Source organism: Candoia aspera, chromosome 1 (assembly GCF_035149785.1).
Source record: "Candoia aspera isolate rCanAsp1 chromosome 1, rCanAsp1.hap2, whole genome shotgun sequence".
In the NCBI taxonomy this organism is placed as follows: Eukaryota; Metazoa; Chordata; class Lepidosauria; order Squamata; family Boidae; genus Candoia; species Candoia aspera.
The window spans coordinates 247101681-247125789 of NC_086153.1; the positions used below are offsets into that span (position 1 = coordinate 247101681).

The following is a 24109-nucleotide window of genomic DNA, read 5'->3' on the forward strand; positions in this document are numbered from 1 at the left end:
GTGGGTGCCCATTGTCAGGGTGACCATTCCAGTCCTCTGGGTGGCCAGTCCCCCCCCCCCCCGCTGTAGAGCCGTCTAGTTGTTGGAATGCCAGTGGTTTAGGGAGGGGGGAACAGGAAAGTTTTAGTGCGGCGACAATGTCCGGGTGGATCAGATTTCTGGAGCACCCAGAATCCACCAGAGCTTCAACTGTAATGGCTCTAGGGCCATAAGAGAGTTTAATTGTCGCTGCCAGGATGGAGCAATCATCACTCACCCTGGGGTTGTTGCGCCCCTTCTTCACCACCTGCCCAGCGGCACTGCTTAGAGCAGGTGGGGAGCGTTTTCCATCGGCTGTTCTTGGGCATCGATCGCGTCCCCTGCGAGGTAGGCGTCTGTGTCCTCGTCCGGGGTTGCTAACGCTCCTGTCAGGCATCTGGGGGGGTTGGATGGCTTGTGCGGCATCTTTGGTGTGGGTCTGGGCGGGCGATCCGTTGTCCTGTTTTTGTAACAGTCCGCCGCTCGGTGGCCCGTCTTCCCACACCTGGTACACTGCCCGCAGGCAAGCCTCCATTGTTGGTCCACGTGCCAGGTTGGGTCCGACTGTGGGACTGGTCCTCTGGTGCTGGGAGGGATTTTGTCCTCTGCGGTTGCGAGCAGGAACGTGCGCTGAGCGTGCTCCGCTTTTCCGGCTAGGCAAATCCACCTGTGAAGGGAGGCTGGGTCGTCCCTGTAGAGTGCCCATTGTAGCACCTCCCGGTTGAGGCCATGCTTGAACATGTCAATCAGGATGGCCTCAGACCATTCCGTGATTTTGCCTGCGAGGACCTCGAACTCAAGGGCGTAGTCGGCCACTGTTTTTCTTCCCTGGCGCAGCGCTTGAAGTGTGCACTTGGCCCTTTCCTTCGCCAGGGGGTCCTCAAAGTAATGCTTCAGCTCGGCTAGGAAGTCATGGAAATTGGCCAAGGCTGGGGCTCTGGACTTGGACATCTGTACGTACCAGTCCGTGGCCCTATCTTGGAGCTTGGTGGCCACTGCCAAGATTTTTGCGGCTTCTGTGCTGAAGCAATGGCTGTATTGCGCCATGTAGTCCCTCGCATTTGTTAGAAAGAAGGACAGTTTCGTAGGGTTCCCATCAAATTGTACGGGGAAGTCTTTGGCGAACCTCCCAATTTGTGGGACCCCTACCTGTGGGTGGTGAAGGATGGCTCCCACTGGCCTGGGGCCATGAAGCCCTGCGACAGAGTCTTGTGCTTGGCCCCTTCTGCTCGGGGTTGTTGGCGGGGTGGGTATGGTGCCTCGATCCCCTCTTGCCCCCCGTGCTGCCTCAGTCTTGGAGCGCTCACCTACGATCATTGCCAGGGACTGAAGCATATGTTTCAGGTCTCGTACCTTGGCTTCCAGGGCCGTGTCCTTGTCTGGCGTGCTCAGGTCTGCCAATGTCGGGGACAGGAGCAGGTGTTCAAGGTATCGTACCCTGGCTTCCAGGGCCGTGACCCTGTCTGGCGTGCCCTGGTCGTCCGACGTCAGTGTTCCAGATGCTGTCCGGTCTGTAGTCTTGCGCTTTCCTGCTCAGGCGTTTGGGGGTAGCGGAGCCTCCAGGTGGAGTAGGGTATTCCCGTCCAGGGTCCTGCTCCGCCGGCCCATGTGAGGAGTTGCTGGTCCCCGACTTCGTCTTCCGTCAGGGCTCTCCCGTCTGGGTTGGAACTCCAGGTCTGGAACTGGGGTGCGGTGTGGGCAGGGAGGGTGTCCGTGTCCCATTCTGGGCGCGCCGCCTCCAGCAGCTGTCGGGTCACCTCTGCCTCTTGCGGGCCATCCTTCACGCCTCTGGTGCGAAGTGCTGGCTCCATTGCTGTCCCCGGTTCCATTTTCGCCAGTTGATCTCTCCCGTGGAAAATTTTCGTCCGGTGGAGCTTGGCGACTTTGGTTTGGTGACTCTCAGCTTTATGTCAGGCTCTGCCTGCTACCCAGTAAAAACACAGATGCTAGTGTAGGCTTAGGTTCTGGGTTTATTTGAGTAACAGTATTTACAGCCCTTTAAGAAAAGCTGAGAGTGAGTGGAGCGCGCTGGAACGGGATTTAAATAGCCCGCGCCGGTCAGTGCTCCACCCCTTCTTACTTCGGGTGTGCCCCGAGCCCCGTCGGTTCTGTTGCCGGTAGGTGAGGGGTCGTGGAGCCCCTCCTGTGCTCTGGGCGTTTCCTTAATTGCTTCCCTGGCCGGTGATGGTTCATTGCCGGGCGATCAGGTACGTAATCTCTTTGACAGCTCAGGTGCGCCTCGTGGTCTGGTCTTGTCAATTACCTTCTTTGCAACATTGTATCTCTCTCTTCCGCTCCTCCGCCTAGAGTTGATACTTTGTTGCCAGCACCTGTTGCTCTCTTTTGTTAGCTAGTTGCCTTTTCCCTTAATCCGCCCGGTACCCATTTCCCTGCATTGTCATGCGAGCCGTTGCATGTCACAAGCATCGCAACGGTGATCATGACACACAGCCCCCAGGCACTGAGAAAGGGCAGTCATCGCATCACTCACTTCAGGAGATATACAATTGAGTATCATCAGCATACTGATGATACCTCATCCCATAGTGACGGATGATCTCACCCAGCAGTTTCATGTAGATGTTGAAAAGGAGTGGAGAGAGTACCGAACCCTGCAGCACCCCACAAAGGAGGGGCCAAGGGTTGGCCCTCTCGCTCCCTATCACCACCAACTGGAACCAGCCCTGGAAGAAGGAGGTGAACCAGTGCAAGACCACACCGCCCACCCCCAACTCCCTGAACCGCCCCAAAAGGATACCACGGTTGATGGTATCGAAAGCCGCTGAGAGATCAAGGAGAGCAAGGATGGATGCACTGCCACCATCCTGCTCCCACCAGAGATCATCCATAAGTGCGACCAATGCCATTTCTGTCCCATAACTGGGCCTGAAACCTGACTGAAAGGGGTCCAGATAATCCGTTTCCTCTGGGACCCTCTGGAGCTGCAAAGCCACCACTTTCTCAACCACCTTTCCCACAAATGGAAGGTGGGAGACTGGACGAAAATTGTCCAGAACAGTAGGGTCCAGCGATGGCTTCTTGAGGAGGGTGTGCACCAACACCTCTTTAAAGGTAGCCGGGAACACCCCCTCTCCCAAGGATGTATTAACCATCGCATGGACCCAACCACATGTCACCCCCCGGGCTGCTTTTACCAGCCAGGAGGGGCATGGGTCTAGATGACACGTGGTGGCATTTACTGTCAATAGGATCCTGTCCACTTCCTCAGGTCCGACAGGATCAAACTGCTCCCAGATAACTGGGTTTTGTCCTGGAGATGCTCAGCAAATTCCTCTACAGGGCCCGGTAGGCGGGTCACCGAACCCACCTTCCCCAAAAGGGATCGAGTGATCTTAAACAGGGCCATTGGGCGGCATTCTGCGGACACAATAAGAGTGGAGAAGTATTGATGCTTCACCACTTTTATCGCCACAAGGTAGACCTTAATAGTGGCTCTAACCTGTGTTCGGTCAAATTCAGTCTTTGTCTTCCTCCAGCGGCGCTCTAGGCTTCTCTTAATCCTCTTCAGAACCCTCAACTCCTCCGTAAACCATGGGGAGTGCTGGGTTTGATGGGACAAGAGAGGCTGCACAGGTGCAATCCTCTCCAAGGCCCCAGCCACCTCCCTATTCCAGGCTGCGGCTAGGGCCTCTGCTGGACCATGCAGCAGATCACCAGGTATAACCCCCAGTTCCTTCTGAAACCCTACCAGGTCCATCAGTCGCCAGGGGCGGACCAATCAAATGGGTCCTGCCTCCCTGCGGAGGGGGGTAGCATAAGAGAATCTCAGGGCCACCAGGTCATGGTCTGACCATGACAAAGGGGACAGCTGTAACTCTTCCCTCAGATCACATAGCCACTGCTCTGACAAGAAAACCAAGACTGGGGTGAGGCCACTGTCTTGAGTTGGGTCCTGAATTATCTGGGACAAACCCATGGCTGCCATGGTAGTCATGAACTCCTGAGCCGCCTCTGAGGCACACCCCAGGGATGGCAGATTGAAGTCCCCCAGGACCATAAGCCTGCAGAACTCAACCGCCAGCCCTGAGACGGCCTCAAGCAGCTCAGGCAGGGAGATTGCCATGCAGCAGGAAGGCTGGTACAGCAGCAACACTCCCAACTGTTCTTGGGAACCCAACTTGAAAAACAGGGTCTCACAACCGGCCACTTGTGGAACAGGGCCCCTGAAGGCCACGAGAGACTCTTGGATGACAACAGCCACCACACCTCCCCTGCCCTGGGGTCTCGGCTGGTGCCATACCGTAAACCCAGCAGGGCACATTTCTGAAAGGGGCACCCCCCTTCGGGGCCCAGCCAGGTCTCGGTAATACATGCCAGGTCTGCCCCCTCCTCAGTGATCCAGTCACATATGAGGGGGGCCTTGTTATTAACTGACCTGGCATTAAAATTGGCATATTATCAAGTAGAGGATCCATTTTACAGAGAAGAAACTGAGATTTGGGGCTTTCCCCTTCTACTAAGATATAGTGCTTTCTTTTACCCATCCTTAAATTGGTAGAAAACAATTTATTTATTTATTTATCTATCAAACTTTATCACCATCCATCTCCCCCCCCAAGAAGGGACTCTGGGCGGTGCAAAATTTGCTGACCCTAATACTGGTCCCTGTTCTGCCTCTATTACCTTTGTTCACTGTCATTGTCCATACCTTGACTTCCCTCCAAGGTAATAGATTTTAAACATTTGAGGCTGGCTTGGATGGTGCTGGAATAAAGTGGAAAGCTCCACTTTCACACCAGTATAGATAATGATGACTTAAGGTTGTCATGGGCTGGGGATGAGATAAAGGTGGCATCAAGGGGATGCAGGAGAAAAATTGCCGAGCCTTATTTGTGCTGTGCTCAGATGCAAGTAGGGACATGGTATTGGGAGAAATTGTCCCATAGCTACTCAAGAGTTTGATGGCTGGACAGGCATTTGAATGCAGATCTCTCCCATTCAAATCTGAGTGACTGCAAAACTGTACTAGCTTTTTCACTATCTTCTTTCTACTATTTATCTGCTGCTGTCTTATACTGAGCAAGTCCTTTTCACTGTGTGAGTGAGTCTGATATAGTATGCTTTGTTAGATGCTTACCTATAGAGACAGACTACTTCTTGATATCATAGTATATTTATATACAATCATGTTAAGGTACAATCTCTTACTTTTTGTTTTTGATATTGTCAGTAGGACTTAATTTGTTTGTACAAATAAATAAAATGAAATGTGGCAGTGGTTGCGGTGTTAAGAGTTAAAGATGAAGACTCTCCAGAGCCAAGGGGTCCAAAACCCCAGAGCTACCTGGTCTTGCTAGGTTTGAGTCCCCGCTTGTTCTTCCCCTTCAGAGGAGGCAGGCTGAAAACATTCTCAGGTCTCACCAACCTGGCTCCACCAAAGGCTGCTTTCTCTAACTCGTGCAGTTGTTCAACTTTTAAAGCCTCTGCAACATTATGTGCCTGTTAACCAGCCCACCTACCTATGCCTTTTCTGTTTGGCATCCTTGATGCTGCCTCCCTCAAAAATAATAAAAACAGTAAAACGGATGGCCATAAAAAACCCCTTATTGACGGAATAATAGAATATCCTGACAGTACCCACTGCATAGCAGATAGTCCATAAATATTTGTTTTTTAAAGTGCCAAACCTTCACAGCTATTCGCTGCAAATTTCTTAAATCCTGAAGGCTATTAAGATGATATATGACACAGCAAGATGCCATACTGGGAGACAAACATCTTTGTTGCTAAACCTTCAGACTCAAAATATCAGGACACAGTGACACCAGAGTCAGTGCTAGAGAATAAGCCAAAAAGAAGAGTATTTTTTTACAAAGTAAATATATAATATCCTAGGGAAGACAACAACCATCAAAGGTGCATAAAGCACAAAGAATCACCTACCAGATTACTAATGAAAAGGGCCCCATACTTTTAGACCTGATTCCTTAGTCTGCAGAAGTGTTGGACTATCCCATCCTCCCCAGTCAGAGCAGTCATTAGGAAGGGAACCTTGAAGACCAACAATCAGAGTTGGTTGCTTTAGACTTGGCATGCAAAAAATGAGGACTGCTGGCATGCCTGGGGCAATAGAAAGAGGCAGAGATTAGCACAACCAGAATGTGCTAAAAATAAAGCCCTTTTCCAATAGTCAGACAGTTAGTTTAGTTGATCTTCAGATAAAAGGTTGGGGTCAAAATTTGAAAGGTTCTGAGAAGGGGAAGAATCCAGCTAAAATGCGTAGAAATGTATGTGTGGAGTCTTCATATCGTACCTTCTCCCATGTATCTGATAGAGGAGGTGTACAAACAGAATCTGGCTAGATGGGTGCCTAAAGTGAATTGTTAATCTACAGACAGTATATGCTGTTTGGCAATTAGACCAAGTTCCTTGAATACTTCATCAACTTAATGACTTTGGAGCAACATCTGTCTATCCTGTTTCCAGTGCTACAAATGGGGGCCAAACTTCTGCAATCTTTCCAAATGCACCACTGAATTTAGATTTCCTGACATTTTTAGGGTGAGATTTCAGTGAAAACTGTAGCATTTCAATAGACTGATTATTTAAAAAAAAAAGGAAGAAAAAGCCTAACTTTTCCTTCCCAGAACATCCTGGTCCTACCCACATATTTGATGAGCATCACCTGCTTGATCCAATCCATAGAAGTCCTCCTACACCCCATTAAATCTCTGTTTGCAACATGAATTTGGCTAACAATGTTTTAGTAAAATCTTTGCAGCGGTCTAGCTTTTATTTTTCTACTTCTTGACAGAAGATCCACTCTCTTTTGTAGATGTTTTAAGCCATGTGAAGAAGAAGACATGAGTGGGAGGTTGGCACACCTGCTGAGCAGCATGAAAAGGAATCTCTCCATGCTTCCGAATTGGTGTGCACAAAACACTTCTAACTCAGCTTCCTTCTTCACCACTCTATTCAAGCCATTACTGCCTTTCAGGGAAAATAGAATTTTTTATAATGGAAAAGCTTGCCAGCGGAGAGTACACCTTAGAGAGAGAAATCTGATAAACAAGTTTTACATGGCAACACAAAAATCATATGGGTTCTCTTATCTATTTCCTTAAAAGCTACGGAATGTCTGAGAGACATATGGTCCCAGGTCTAAAGGCATGGGATGTTTTATTATCAGATGCCTAAACAGCCTTGGGCCTGGTTAGTACTTAGATGGGACATCACTAGGGAATCCTAGGACTGTAGGCCAAAACACCACAGAAGACAATGCCAAATCACTTCCATATTATTGCCAAGACGACTTCCTTGTTGTGTCCATGTAGCCACCAGGTTTTGATTTTAGCACAAGGACAGGTTTACCTTGACTATGAATGCAGGTCTACAAGCTGCCATGCAATGGAACAGATTGCCATGCGAAGAACATAATATTAGTTACCCTTAGTGCCTTCAAGACATCTCCTGTTTTTTTTCCAGTCCTTAAATTATGAATAGGATGCTCAAGAGGCTTCTAAACTAAACCACCTTACAGTAGCTCATTTCCTCTCATAAGTTGCTTGAGAGAGAATATTTATATTATATGCTAGCCCTGCAGTAGATCTCCATCTCCATCTTTCTTACAGCATATATCGCAGACGAGTATGACTTTGAACATGTCTGACAGTGGTGTCCTCAAAATACAGAATTTTTGAGAGATCTGACTGTATACAACTGCATTGTTTCATTTGTCAATAGGATTAGGGCCACACAACCTCTTGCTTCAAAATGGCACTGAATTATATGACAAAATATGCATGTACTCCTAAAAAAGCAAAACGATTCAAACTCCTGATGCCTATTGCATGATGGCTATAAACTGAATGGCTGATGATTCATGTTAGCTTTTGCTTATCATCCCCAAAGGGTCTGAATAAAGCCTGAATAAAGCATCAGTGTCCTTCTGGGATAACTTAATAGATGCTACCATGCATTAGGAGACAACACCTAGTTGTCAGTTAGGTCAAAAGCCGCCTGGTGAGTTTAAGATTTCCCCTCCCCAAAAAAAGTGCTCGGCGCAGCAAAACTATCAGAGCATCTCGCGGCGCCTTCAAGACGATCAGATAATTTGTTGTGGGCGAAGTTCTTGGGATGCGCGAGTCTCTTCTAAGCCCGAAGAGTTTATGCAGCTTTAAATCATCTAGTCCTGTGGGCAAATTTCTTTTTTTAATCCTATGGCGCGCACGCGCGCACCCAAGGACTCAGGCGCGCGCCATTTCCCACCCATCCCAACTCAGCCGCTCCCTCCTCTCCCCGTTCCAGCCGAGCTTGGCTTCCCCTTCGTCCCGCAGAAACCTCCCAACGCGAGGCGACTGCCGGTTCGCTGCTGGGTTCGGCCCCACAAGGCAGCATCAGCGAGGCCGAGCGCGTGCGCTGCCGGCGAGCCCTTCCTTAGCCACGCAGACGGCCGGGGCAGGGGGGCACCCGCGGGCCGCGACGATTGGCTGGAGAAGGGCGGCGGGTGAGGGGAGGGCCGGCCCAGTTGGGCCAGTGCAGTAGCCATTCCTCGCCGCTACTGGGGCAACGGCGTCCCTTTGGCCCCGGGGAGGACGCGCGGACTCGGATAGGCGGAGGCTCGGATAAAGAAAGGGAACCACAGCAAAGAATCGGGCTGAGGAGTGGCCGCGCTTTTCCAGCCTGAGCTTGTCCGCGCCGAGCAAGTTGTCTCTCGGCCCCGCTGCAGCTCGAAGGGACGGCGGCCGGGAGCGTCCTGCTCCTTCTCTGCCTCCACGTGACCCTTCCGGAGAAGATGCCGCCGCCGCGGCTGCTGTAGGGTGGCTTGGTTAACTCCTCTCCATGTTCTTGCCGCCGTCTTTGGTGGCTCTGCTTCGCAGGCCGGATAGAGGATGCTGTCCTGCTCGGTGCGGGGCTGCGACCTGGGAATCAGCGGCCGTTTCCTTCCCTGCCATTCAGACCTCGGGGGCTCTCCGTGCCGCGGCTGTTAGCTCCTTTGCCGAGCGATGACTTCAAAGCATCAGGCGGACTGGATCCCTTACAGGTACTTCCGAAGGCGCCAGATTGAGCTACGGCTCTCTAGGCTACCTTCCCCCCTCCCTGTGCGTGGTTTCTAAAGGGGCCAGTAAGGGTGCTGTAGGCAAGCAGATCATTTTCGCCCAAGTTTTCATTTAATGCTAAAAAAAAAGCCCTAATTAAACGAAGCAGTAAGGAAAGTGCTTTTAAAATTCTTTTAAAGGTTTAAATAAACATAGTTCTGGAAGGTGAGGAATAGAGCACCAAGTTGAGTAGAGTGATGACTACGAACAAACCCTCTCCCCGTAGGAAATGAGTTTTCATGAATGAAAGTGGAAGTATAGAGACATGTTTTGCAAGCAGTGTGTTTCCTTTGGATGAGACTGCAGAAGTGGGTATTGCATTTTTGAAGCTGTAACCTTTAAAACGCTAATAATAACACACTCAAGACATCTGTAACTATTTTTAAGGCATTATACATCACAGAGTCCTTGGAAGGTCTGAAAACCTCTTTTGTTTTCAGAACTGAAATATGCAGCCAATTCTCTTACTGCTTTTGTATGATTGCTACAGGGTGATTCTTTTGTAATGTGTTCTAGATTTATTTCAGTGGGTCAGATCCTCATATACTGTTACCACCCCAATTTCTCTTCAGATAGTGATAGGACTGAATATGTATCTGGCCAGGGTGAAATCTCACGCAGCTCCATTATCATTTGCATCCACTCTATTTTCATACTTCTTCCCTTCATTTACTTTCATTCTGGAGATTTGTATGACATCTTAGATAATTTCCAGTGTCATTGCAACATTCATGACAGCTGTGAAGTCTTCTTTTCTTTAATTTAAATGTTATCTGCTGCCCTCAGGAACAGAGGTCCTTTGCAGGTCAGTCTTGATTGTAATTCAAGATCCTTGATTTCTGTTGTTGTCAGTGAATTACATGGGTCAACAACTGCCTTGTATCTGAAATTCAGTTCTGTCCTTCAGTGTCTTCTCAGAGATTAATTCCTAGACTTAAATTCTTTCTATGTAGGAAATTAATGAACCTGGGAATAATTTGTCACAGGTAGTATATGCATAGATCCCTTGTCATAAATGCAGATCCCGTATAACAAATGCATATACTGTAGCTTTCATGCAATTAACTACAAAGAATTATTTAGGTATTCCTAAGTATTCCAAAGAAAACTTGTGGTATAGACTCAAGTTCAGTCACAGGATAAGATTGGCAACTGTTCTTCTCGGGAAGTTATCTCAAGAATCTCACTTTCTATATTGGAAGTGTTTTTTTTCTGTGAATTACCTATATTGGATTAAGAGGATCAGAAACAATGATCCTATCAAAATATATATTTTAGATTAAAAACAAAAAATAAAAGGGCCTTCCTTAGAGATAAGCAGCTAGCATTTTCCCCCTTCTAATCTAATGTTCATTGGTTAATTGCTTTGGGAGTGGGTGACCAAGTATCTTCTTACATAAGATACCTCCACTCTTCCTCTCTCTCCACTGACTTGTTTTGCTTGGGCTCCTATCATCCTATAGCATATTGGCAGTCAAATTCTTCTGCCACCATTGTTGCTGCCTTTGTGAAGAGCAGGAATCGCCATGGCAGCATCAGCTGCTGTTGTCTGTCATTGGTTCCTCGGTTGCCATAAGTTACCAAAGCCTCGGCTAGTTCTCTTTCTGAGAAAGCGTATATGCATGTGTGCGTCAAAAAAGTGAGGAGCAATGCTTGTCACCGAGGGCTATTTCCCCTTGCTTATCATGCCTCCTGATCCATCAGGAAAAAACTAATAATGTGGCATAAACTAGATCGCATTGTGGAATCTAGCTTTGTGGAATCTAGTTGCTATAACAAAAAAGATGACAAGAGGAAGTAGGTTTCCGTTCATACTAGAAATTCAGTAGAAGTTCGGAGTTTGTAAAAAGTTCGAGACTTGAATAGGCATAAAATAACTTTATTAACTTAAACCATTTTACCCCTCTTCAACTTTGCATCCCTAATTCTAAGTCCAGTATGACCACTATCCATGCTTATTGATAAGAACCAAGTTGGGGGTGGTTTTTCCTAAACTGGTGCTTTCTATGAACTTGCTGAATGAAGGATGGGCAACATCTGGCTTGCAGGCTTTATGCAGTTTTCAGCCATGTTTTGCTGCCTTTAGGACACAGCTAGATTGCACTGCTAAATTCCTAAGTTCAAGGAGAAGACTGAATTTTATTTCCTCTGACAAATGGATGATGGAACTTTTGCTTTTTTTATCACATTTGTCAGTGAATTGTATCTGCTCTAGATAGAAATTGTCAGAAGAAAAATACTGTATCTATCTGAACTACATGACTAGTAAAGATTAAATATCTGTTGTTTAAACTAACTGCTGTAATATTTTCCTGTGTTTTCTTTTATGGAAACATAACTTGGTAATGTAGCTACTTGAGTAATTTCTGTTTGTTAGACACAAATTGAAGCTGACCCCAATGGCATTTTAGAAAATTGGTCCAAAATGCGGCTGTCCAACTAGCAGTCAGGCCTTGTGCTGGAAGACCTTTGCAGTTATCAGTCTGTGTTCAGGCTTGTGTCAAGTTTCTGCTTTTTCTTTTTAAAGCCTGAGTCAAGGTTATATGGTTATATGATAGAATGTTATTCAGTGACTGTGTTCATGCATCATACTTAACCAGGTCAGTTACACATCTAGAACTGTGTTTACACAACATGGTAGGCTTGGTTAGTTCTAACCTGCATTTGTTTGTGGTTGTTGCTATTTTATTATACTTTTTTTTTTTAGGTGTGCTGCTTCCTGATTAATTTTTAATGCTCTTCTTTGTTGTAAAAACATGTTTCAATTAAACGAAAAATTTATAAACTAAATAAGTAGTGATGGAAAGTAAATGTATTCTGAATTAGATTTGTCCTGTGGCTGGATAGTTCATTGTTAGTTTTTTCTACTATAATGGTTCCTTTGTAGAAGTACCTACAGATTCATTTTTAAATCTGTAACTGATTTTTCTTGCTTTGGTGTATATGTAACATTTTTAAAGGGTGAATCACAATTATTAAGAACACTTTTTTCCTCATAAGGCATTTAAAATAGCACATATTTCTTTGCACAGAATCTTAGAAAAGGTTTTTTTTTTTTCAAATTTTATGAGTATGTTTATAGCCATTCTAGTCCGTCTTTTTATCTCCCACAGAGAAAGAATGCACTCTCTATGCAAAGTGGACAAATTGATTCTCAGCATGGAGTAAAAATAAACCATATACAGTATTTTGGAAGCAAAGATTGTAACATGCTGTATTTTTAAAAGAGAGAGGCAATTTCAGTTCTAACACAGGAGGCTTAGGAATTGGTAAGAAGGCAAATGATGCAACAGCCCTTCTGAAACTAAGAAGGTATTATCTGGTCAGAGTTTAATAGGGTATCAACTGGAGCCCCTGTATGCTGTATACCACCTTGAGCTGTCTGGAAAAATGGTTTTATCCAAACATCCCTGTGAACTGATAGTTTAAGAGTAGCTATACTATGTCTGAGAATACTAAGAATACAATACCATTGAAAGTATTTTCTAGTAGATGTAGATCAGTTAGAGAACAAAGAACTCGGATCTGTCTGTGTTATCCTAAAGATTTACTGAAAGATAGTAGCAAGAGAGAAATAACCCTCCATGCTATCACTTTAGCAGACACAGTTTTGCAGAGGGCTTTGGACTATGAACAAAGAAGGTAATTAATTTTTATTATTTACCTTCAGAGTAATCTATTTCTGTTCCCTGTTCTGCATGCTTGCAAAGCCTAAATTATGGTTCTTAATCTCTTCCTTCTTTCCTTCCCAGAATATTATCCTGTGGTAATTTTAATGCACTGGATTCTGGATAATTAAGTAATTATGCTAATTACAATCTGAATCCATGAGAAATGTTTCCCTCTTTAATTATAATTGATTAAAGGCAAAATTCTAAGGGATAGTTCAATATATTAGGTTCTAGAAGTGTTAAAATGAAATGGTGGGATTTAAAAAAATAATTGTAAAACCGAGTTCTGCACATGCAAAGTTAGGGTGGGGCTTTTGTTTCTTCAACAGCATCCTCCATTTTCTCGTTGCCTCACAGGAACTGTCTTTACAGGAATTTCAAAAGCAGTGTATATTGGGCTTTGCCATTCAAACAAAAGAAATGTTTCCATAGGTATGCTCTGTTAGCTTAATTTAATATTCTTAATGTAGCTAAACTGGTGAATCTTTAGATCCAGGCCAGTAGATACGCTGTGGTCCAGCTCCTAAAGTTCAAAATATATCTCTCGAAATATTTAGTTAAAAACAGAAATGTGGTCAACCAGAATGGATCAGCTGGACTTACATTGTAGCTCCCGTTAGCAGTATGGATTAGGGTAAGTGGTCCCTGTGGGTAACACTTCCTATACCAAAATACAGTATATATAGATTGTGAGAATAGGCTTCTATTGCTAAGAATGTTCAATTCTCTAAATAGGTATCTATAGCTGAGTTTGAAGACATGAGGTCACACAGAAGGAATATCAGCACCTCAAAATATATGTTATCTGCCTTTACTTCTTGTGTGATTTAAATTGATATGAATAATTTGAGGACTCCAGAAGCTAACACACTTGGTCAGCTCATTTTAATGGTCTACATCAGGGTTTCTCAACCAGGGTTCCGTGGAACCATAGGGTTCCACAAGAGGGCACTAGGGATTCCCTGGGAGGTCATGATTTATTTAAAAAATATTTCAAATTCAGGCAACTTCACATTAAAGAGCTAAGTTTCATTCTTTATTTTTTGTTTAAGAACACTGTTAATGCACATATAAAGGCCTGCACATGAAACAAATACAATTTTGTAACTTCTGGCCTATATTTCAGCCTGAATGTGCAAGGGTTCCTTGAGGCCTGAAAAATATTTTAAGGGTTCCTCCAGGGTCAAAAAAATGGAGAAAGGCTGGTCTACCATCTGCATTAATATATTACATTTGTGTTTACACATTATATTTGTTTTCACACAGCATCAAACATGCTTTGAATCAGAACAGTTGTGCTGATAGTGCAGAATTCCTGCCAGAAGAGCATTGAAAGGAGAATTACAGCTTTGGTTTCATGATGCCTGGACAGATGCAGTTGTTTTGATTATTTTTGCATACCCAAAATTGTTTGCACAATATAGTATGGAACATTAGGCATATAGAAATCCTGTATGGGGTGTCTGCTAGATATATAAAGTGATATGCTCTGCATGTGCATGCTGGGCATGAGGAAAATTATCCACCAATCTGATTAGTAACATTCAACCCAGTTCATGGCTGCAGATGGTAGCGCATAAAATAGCATACATATGTAATATTCAAATCTTACTGAGAAGTGGAAGAAAGTGGAAGTGGAAAAAAGTACATGGATCTGTTCTTCGTTGTTTAAGTTACTCATTATAGCTTTGCTAATTTTGCAGGACATCCTGTGAAACTAGGCAAGCTTGTCATGAAGTGGGACAAGCCACAGTGTGATATCTATCTAATACAGGTTTTTTTAAAACAATTCAGTTGTGTCTGATTCTCAGAGACTGCCTGGACAAGTCCCTGAACTTTTCTTGGCAAGGTTTTTCAGAAGTGGTTTGCCATTGCCTCCTTCCTAGGGCTGAGAGAAAGTGACTGGCCCAGCTGGCTTTGTGCCTAAGGCAGGACTAGAATTAATAGTCTCCCAGTTTCTAGCCTGATACTTAACACTACCCCAAACTGGCTGGCTCTCTATATATCTGAAATGATATTAAATATTGCTGCAGATGAACTTCTACAGAATAACATTGTTCAAAATATTTTTTCTAGTTATCCTATAAGTTGAAGTGGTGTTTCCAATTACAGATTTCTGTTGTGACTATCCTATTTATATTTTATTTAATTGTAGGTGTTGTAGGCTGGCCAAATCTTTGGGCTTCTTTTAGCAATAAAACATCAAAACATATTAAGGATTAGAATGAAATAAACAGCCATGTAAAATCTTTAAGGAACAAGTACAACAGTATATTAAGATACACAACAAATTTAAAATTTGGTGGATTAAAAGTGCACAGAGCCTGAAAAATAAAAGTGTCTTGCACCATCAACAATTCAAGGAAGAATGCAATGACCTGTAGTGCAGACAGAGCTAATGGAGCAGAGGCACTATCCTTTCCCAGTATCTATTCATTAATAGTATTTCTGCACTCTGGAATGAGTCTTTGTTTGTGTTAATTCAGTTTAACTGCCATGTTCCTGCTCATTTATGCAATCATAAGTGAGCTTGACTCCAATGGATTCATGAATATGTCCAGGTAGATTTCTGGGCAACAGTATGGAAGTGGTTTGCCATTGCCTTCCTCCAGATTCCATCTGCCCAGCCTAGCCATCAGCACTGGTGATCTCCCATCTAACTATTGACCAGTCCCACCCCACTTAACATTTAGAGATCAGCCCATTGTTACATGCTTGAATGCCTCCTCCCAGAAGCATTACAGTGGTTGCATTATATATCAGTTTCAATTTCCATTAATTCTCACTGAAGTAAGCATCTCTTACATCTAACAAAAACGTAATTGTTACTAAGTAAATACATATGGAGAAAAGGGAATTTCCTGGCCTGACATAATATGGTAGTATTCTTATTATACTAATTGTATAAAAAAGGTTTCATTATGTCAAAGTTTCCTCATGCTTGCTGAATTCATGGAATTGTATTATGTTACAAATAAGTAATTGGTAAAATAAGAATGGAAGACTAAAGAAAATCTGAATGTAGCACACTGAAATCAAGTTTTTAGAAATTCCTGATCTAACCTTTAGTTGCCGTTTTTCTTTGCTACATAGCTGTTAATGAGGGAAAGTCCCAACTGTTATGTTCAGTGAAATGGATGGATTTGCTCAGGCTTGCAGAAGAAAAAAAATAAAAGCCCTTAGGCATTTCTCATAAATATGCACAAATCTTCCAAGTCCATTTTAGCACTGCAACCAGAAATGCAGTAAGAATTGTGAGGTTTACATTGATCATATGGAAAGCGTATCCATTAGATTTACTCATAACATCCCTACTTTGGATCTTGATCTCCCATTAACTCATTTTCATTCCCGTGCCTGATCTTGGGCCTCACTCTCTGTTCAACTGCAAAAGCAGTTAATGAAAGTGAAGCTTTTTTAACATTAAGGGTATTATTTTATTGTGATAGGAATGATGTAGTATAGCAGTAGTGTAGTTTATACTTTACACTACACTTATATAAGTCTGACTTCTTTGCTCATTTTCTTAAACTGTATTGTGGAATGTGGATTTTTTTTTAAAGTTTTATATCTAAAATGGCCATTATATCTGGCTTGTAAACAGCAAGCAATTTCATGTATTCTTCTCACCTAATATGGCTTCAGAGCATCCATAAACCCACCTGGTGTTTCAGCGTCTTCTCCTCCTAGAAAAAAAATGGGATGATCTCTGTTCCCCTACAATCTTCTTTCTTCTTGGGTGTTCTTAAAATATGCCCCAGAAGGTCCTCCAGCCTTCTAGAGTGGAGTTTTTAAAATAACTGTTAACATAGTAAACTAATTAACAAAGGGAAAGTATACATACATGACAATAGAATTAATGAGACAACTTCAAACTTAATAATCATAATTACAATAATTAGAGGAGGAAGAAAAAAATACAGGTTGTGGGCCTGCAGATGGGCGTGGGGTGGCCACAGAAAGAGATGGCAAGTCCATTTTCACAATTAGACATTTCCTCATCTAATTCTGAATTCCACCCTAGGGACTGAATTAACTTTGAACAAAGCTGTCCTGTTGATGACGTTATGCATGTTTACTTAAAAATGTGAGATGTTCTTTCTCAAACTGAGGGGTACAAACTCATTATGATACAGGTACTTCCCCCAAGGATGTTTATCCTGTCATGTGAATCCTGTGTGAATCCTCTATCAATCTTTACCTTCTTTCTATAACTTATTGCTACAGAAATAGGCTCTTTTCCCCCTTCCCAAATGAAAGCACGTGAAGAACACTGAGAAACTGTATATTAGAAATACTGCATATGCTTCTTTTCCCCAGGAATTCAAGACAGCATACATGAGCAGTCATGCTGCCAGTATTTTCCACACAACAGCCCTGTTAGATAGGGCTAAGGGCTCTTCTGCACTGCAGCCTTTAGCTGTTAACATCGCTTAGATAGGTGGATTTCCCTGCTTCTTTTCCCCTTCTACCCATGCCAGGAAAGGAAGCCCAGATTGCTTTTCTGTCCATACCTCTTTTGAGGTTCTTCCAGTCACCTGGACTACAAGTGGGAATTTGGCAGAACTCTTGTCAATTTCACCCAGTTAAAAAACCATAACAAAGGAATGGCCAACATTCTTGTCCTGTGCCAGTAACTGCAAGTGCAGGAGGTCAGACTTAGATTGGTTGTCTTGACGGTGGCTGTAAATCTCACCACAGTTCAGGAAGACTAGAGTTCAGGAAAAACAAACAAACTTACTTCAGAAGCTGAAGTTTTGTGTGGACAAATCCATGATCCAGTCATCAGAGCTGATTGTAGCCTTGCGTCAGTCCAGAGGTCAGTCAGGAATCAGAAACTGTAAACATTCAGGAAGTCAGGTCCAAGGTTGGAAAGTGGTTTGCCAAGCTAAGTTTGACTCCCAAGCCTTTTTCTTATAGTACTGACTCAGGCATGCCTGTTTTCCTGAGTGATATCTCTTTCTTTGGAGGAACTTCACTGAACATCCTTATTGTACTCAATCTTGTGCAAGGGCTCAGGACCTTTTCCTGCTCAGTCTCTGAAGCTGTAAGCTCAGCCTGCTGGTGGGCTTCTGCTGATTATCTGACTGCTCCAGAACTGCAGGTTCATCCTGTAGAAGATCTTGCTCTTTCTGACCCTCATCTGCAAATATCTGAAGGACTGCTGACCTCTGAGTTGTCAAGCCCTGATCCTCCAGTTCACAGTCTGACTCATCAGACAGGCCCATAATAATTTCATCTGCTTAATCTGTTTCTTTTTTTAAATAACCATTTTACAGTTTTCCAGTCACTTGGTCTAGAAGAAGACACTTGGCAAAATTCTTCGCCAATTTCATACAATTAAAGGAATGGCCAACATTTCACAATTCTGCTAAATCTGTTAAAGAAAACAACCAAACAAAAAATATCCAGCATTTCACTGTTCTGCTGTCGAACCACGAAAAAATAAAATTGTAAAATCATGGCAGGCACAATAGCAGCCCAGTACAAAACAGCCATTAAAGGCAGAGAGTGGGGGGCGAGGGGGCATGCTAGGCAAAGCATAGTCAGCCAGTTAAAGGTATTTGTGGGAGGTGGAATGAAGTGCAACTGGTGGATTGGCCTTGCTGGCACCAGCGGAGGGGAAACACACTACTTTTGAGGTAGATCAAGGAAACTCAGGGGGAGGGGACCTTCCCAGCAGCTTGGGAGCAGCTGAAGATAACATATAATTTGATGGCTCACTCTTGAACCAAAGCAGACAGGAAGCGTGGATCAACCCTAACAAACAGTGACTGGCCCAAGATTACCAGTGAACTTTAGTTGCTGAGGATGGACTTGACCATGGCCTCCTCTTGTCCTATCCTAACACCTTAACCCAGCCTTTCTCAACCTTCTGACCCTGGAGGAACTCTTGAAATATTTTTCAGGCCTTGGGGAACCCCTGCACATTCAGGCTCAAATATAGGCCAGAAGTTACAAAATTACTATATTTGTTTCATGTGTAGGTCTGTATATATGCATTAACAGTGTTCTTAAACTAAAAATAAAGAATGAAACTTACTTCTTTAATGTGAAGTTGCCCAAATTTGCAATAATCTTTTAAATAAATTGTGATCTCCCAGGGAACCCCTAGTGACCTCTCGCAGAACCCGAGGGGTCCATGGAACCCTGGTTGAGAAACCCTGCCTTAATCGCTGCTTAACATTTCTTCCCTGAGGAAGAATCAAAGCCTCAGGAACCCAGTGAACCAGACTCACCGAGGGGCAGAGTAAGGAGATAACTTTTTTGGGAGCTGTAGAAGAAGGTGGCATCTGTTTTTTGATATGGAGGATGGCTGAGGGTTCAGATTTAGATGGTTGGCACATTAAAAAGTGCTAAGCTGTGAGGAGGAATTATTAAACTGTATACACCCTACCTGTGAGGAAGAACTTATTCACAAGGACCTCTTCTAGAGAGTTAACTGATAGAGACTAGTGCCTGAGTCTTGATGAAACTGTTGGCTGATGTGATGTGCAGAAGGAATTACCTTGAGGGACAGGAGGAAGAGCCTCTACCCAGATAATGGTCAGATTAAAAGAAACCTGAGTCAAGGACAGAAGTGTAACCCGAGAAAATGTCTGAGACAGAACCCTCCTTAGTTCTCACAAAGACCTAGTTCTTATGAAGATAAAGGGAAGAAGGAGAGAAGCACATTCAGACTTGCAAGATTTGGTTAATATATTGATTATGTATGTATGTATGTATGTATGTATGTGCCATCAAGTAATTTTCGACTCTTAGAGACCACACTGATAGATTTTCTCCATGATGATCTATCCCTAACCTGGTCTTTCATGTCTTTCAACAGTGCACTCATTGCCATTATAACTGAGTGTATCCACCTTGCTGGTGGTCATCCTCTTCTTCTCTTTTCTTCCACTTTTCCCAGCATTAGAGCCTTTTCCAGAGAGCTGGGTCTTTGCATAATGTGTCTGAAGTAGGATAATTTGAGCCTGGTCATTTGTACCTCTAGTGAGAACTCTGGATTGATTTGTCTGATGATTCATTGGTTTGTTTTCTTGGCTTTCCACAGTATTCTCAAGAGGCTTCTCCAACACCAAAGTTCAAAGGTGTCAATACTCTTCCTATCCTGCTTCTTCAAAGTCCAAGTTTCACTTCCATAGAGTGTCACAGAGAATACCGTGGCTTGCATGATTCTGATCTTTGTAGGTATAGATGTATCACGGCATTTGAATATCTTTTCCAAAGCCTTCTGTTACTATTACTTATAATAAAAGTAGTATTAGCCTGCATGACTTTGGTTTCCTAGTCTGATCTACCTTGAAGGACTGACATCAGATCAGTGCTGAAGGAATATCTTTGATTTGATCTGGTCTGTATCTGATCCCTTGTCTGCTTTAGCCTTTCATGCTTGGTACCTGCCTCTGAAATTGAGCTGGTTAATTGTCCTTACCTGTTGCTTGGACAATTACGCTTGCCTCTTGGACAGGCTTTCACCTAATTACTTTCAGCCTAGAGTTGACCAATTTATTGATCCTGAAGCCATTTGTGATCTTGCCTGAAGGCACAGTTGTCCACTAATTAAAAAACTAGAAGGATAAAATCTTGTAATAGCTAACAGGTTTATTCACAAAAACTGTGTAATATTTTGTAATAAAATTACAATAGCTTATCAGTTTGGTTTATTCTGTATAGCATCCTGAAATCTATTTGAAAAAAGGAAATTACATTTTAAAATAATAATGAATAAAATAATAAAACCAGCCAAAATACCTGAGAGCTTTGTAACAGATTCAGGTAACACGCATGCCATTATTTCACCTTGTATCATGTTGTTCTTGAATAACAGTATGGCTTTTTAAAAAAGACATTCACAGCATGTGGTTCTCTTGATTCCAGTGAGAACGGATAGCTAAAGATTCAAATTGCTATTTGTAGAGATTGAACCTTCTGGGGGAAGAGTAGTCTAATTTGACATGCGTGATTATGTTCTGCCATTATGCCTGACCTGTCATGGTAAACGCCAGCATCTTACGCAGGGAGAACTCTGGGAATATGTAATGTTGTGTAGTCACTTGTAAAGCACAACCAAGGAATTAAGCTACAAAGTTACAAAGAACTGGAAATCTTGCTCTGGCTACATAAACAGTACCATTTGGGAATATAAGCACCATATTTAGATATGGCTCCCCACAGTGTTCAGAACACATGATTATAACTGGTAGTATTATAAATAATCTGTGGATGTCTTCTCTTCAATCTATCAAACAAAAATGCTGCTACATTATTATTCCAGTAAACATTTAAGTGATTAAATATCATTCTTTCCCTGTAAAATTCCTCCTTGGTGTTCAGGCATTTTTTCTGAAGGCATAAAGGAGTTAAGTCATTATTAGGCAGATAGTCTGTTTACATACTGTGAACATGAGACTTCTCCGTCTCTGCATTATAGACTTCATATTACTTAGTAGGGCTGTCATTATTTTCTCTATTACCTCTTGGCAGTTTTCAACAGGAGGCTTAGAAATATGGCCCAGGATCTGATCATAACACTGTAGCAGTAAATATTATTCAAATCAATGAATTTAATATCAATGGAAATGTGTTTAGCAGCTGAAGATTGGGTATTTCCTCCTTACTAAACATAACAGAAATAATGCAGTCTTGTATATTCCTTGATGAAATAAGGAGTTATTGTGCAGAAATCAGTTGCTTAGAGCTTCTGTCCTATATATATGAAAGTAAGGTTCATTGAAGTCAAGAAAGTTTGCTGCTAAGTAGGCATATATAGCATTGTACTATAAGTCCTGTTGTTTTCCCAAAGATTTAAGTATCTATTGGTTTCTCAGGACTGTATACATTACAGATTGTAGACATTTCTGTTGACCTATTGTTGTCACTAAAGCTTTCAAGGTAGTTGAAGCTGTGAAGCAACTGTATAATGATTTCATTCTTAGCTATTTTAATGAGCTTGTGCTTTGCAGTCACTGCCACCTTTAGTACAGCTTTCATAATCACAGCTGGAACCAGGAAATTATCATCTGGGATTCCTTGAGTTATTTTAAGCACTTGATTATTAGTTTATTTGTAACACTGTTTGCTGTAATTGCTTTAGATATATTCAAATTCATTGCTATTATTTAGTTTTTGTACTGTTCATGGATGTATGTAATTTTATCTGTATTTGGAGTTGGCACACATTGTTGAGGATACTCTACGCTGCTTTAGGAACAAACTTGTAAAGTTTAGCATGATTAAGATACTGGATATAGATTGAGCGGATTCATGTTCAGTTCTTCACTTGATCAAAGAGCTCCTGAATTACTTTGGGCCACTCAGCCTCTCTGAGCCCAAGTTACCTCACATGATTGTTATTGAAAAGATAAAGGGAAGCCCTTTCATCTAGTGGGATTGAGAAGCACACCTTTTCTGTTGCAGCTTGTCTTGTATTCAGTGGGTTACACACTACTAAGGAAAACTTGTATTTTTATTCAAAGAAATATCTTTAAAACATGCCAAGCACACTGCTGTTGAGGCATAATGTGTTTTTGTAGTAGATTGAGTGGAATTGTCAAAGCAGAAGTATCTGAATCACACTGGGGAAATCTGATATAAACTTCTTTCTGTGCTTCAGATTAAAAAAAGCTTAGTTGATTAATCAACTGTGCTTTAGTCATTTCATTGAATTAAGTATATCTGCAAATGCATAACATTTTAGTTTTTTAGAAAGTGTATAAATCTGTATTTGTAATATACTACTTTTTCTCTTCAGCATTTGGCAGAGACATCAGCCAGATCTATTTCATTATCAAATTTAACTCAGGATGCAGTCCATCTTCCTCCTGCTGCTTGACTCTTCTTGGAAAATGGTCCCAGCAGCACCCGTGACTCCCTGTGTAAATGAAGCTCCTGGTATGAAATTGTTATCACAGTTTCTACTAATTGGACTGGACTGATCCAGAATGTCCCCGAGTTCTATCTTGTTACCCTGCCCGATTATGCACTCTGCATAAGGGATGATAGCACTAGGTATGCATGTGGCTTCCAAGGAAAGCATGTTGAAGAAAGCTGTGGTAGCCCAAAGTGGAAGGATAGCTTTGGAAATGATGTAGGAACACTTCCTGATCAAAGAGCACACCAAACATTGTAATCAGTTAACCATGTCAGTACATCAGTTAACCAAACCTTAAAGGTAATTTCCTCACATATTTTGATATATAACAAGGTGACATTAATCATCGTCGTCATCACCACCATCATCTTGTTTTCATTCTGAAAAAAATAACTTCGCATGCATCCCTCATCACCACTATATATAACTGTGGCATTTCAAAAATTGTGATTTGCACAGCTCAGAGAGACATAGCAAATCTTTTGCTGTGTTTTGTTGCATAATTTCAGTCATTAGCAGTGTCTTTGAGCATTTTTGGGAAGCTTTTATTCCATCTGTGAATAAACAAAGCAATTATGGTTATTTCCAACAAAATATTCTTAGAACAGTAGTTATGGAAAGATGGGGAAGGAAAGGTAATAATTTTTTTAAAATAACAATACATATGTGTCATTTAGAGCTTTAAGATGATGGGCTTCTAGGGAGGAAATGGTGAACTGAAGATGGCGCCACTAAAAGCGGATTAGCACAAAAACGACTAGTTGAAATAAACATTTTCTCCTATTCAGGAGGAGCCTGTAGAATTTGACAGTGAATCTCTGAATCAGTGTTGAAAAGTCCCTACAGTATTGGGATTACAATAAATAAATCTACATTATATATAAAATTTGCTTATTCCAACTCAGCAGTAAATAAACATCGTTATAATAAAATTTGTATTGGTTGTTTAAATATAATACCTTATTCTAATACTCAATAGGAGAACATGTCTTTTGAAGTTGGGTTCTAAAAGTAGATTTAAAAGAAAGGTAAATAAAACCCAATACTGTATCGTTTAACAAATGCATCGTAACATGTATCTAGTTCTTAGACTATTTCCATTCAACTCTGAGAAGTTAGTACAGTTCAAAATAGCTAGCACATTTGTTCGGCCTTTGTGTTTTCAGTGGAAAAAAAGGGAAATGACGGTCTCAAAACCCCTTGCCAGTTTTCTTTTGGGAAAAAAAAAAATTTGAGATGTGCAGCAGTTGTGTGATAGTTATTTATGTTGTCATTCTCTGCTTTCTGTGAACCACGAAGGGCTTTAGATTCTAAAATACAGGCATAACCATGGCGATTCAGTAGATGACAGGTTTTCATTCCTCCTCCCACCTGATGCCAAAGAAACATTTCTTCTTTGTGTCCGAATGCTACAGAATTTCTGCAGTCTATAAGACAGAACCCAGTGCGTTTCAACGGGAACTTTCTGTTTTCTAATGTAATGTTCT

At 42.4% G+C, this 24109-nt stretch overlaps 1 protein-coding gene across 2 annotated transcripts in view; it reads left to right on the forward strand.

Annotated features, from left to right (window-relative positions):
• Window positions 1–24109, forward strand: part of TUB (TUB bipartite transcription factor) — a 138792-nt gene that overhangs the window by 56869 nt on the left and 57814 nt on the right. The window contains exon 1 of one of the 2 annotated variants that reach the window (XM_063289425.1): window positions 8514–9022. The exons of the other annotated variant lie outside the window; for it this stretch is intronic. Coding sequence (XP_063145495.1) covers window positions 8985–9022 — 38 coding nt within the window. The 5' untranslated portion in view covers window positions 8514–8984. Of the gene's footprint in view, window positions 1–8513; window positions 9023–24109 lie in introns of those variants that run through there. 2 annotated transcript variants of the gene reach the window in all.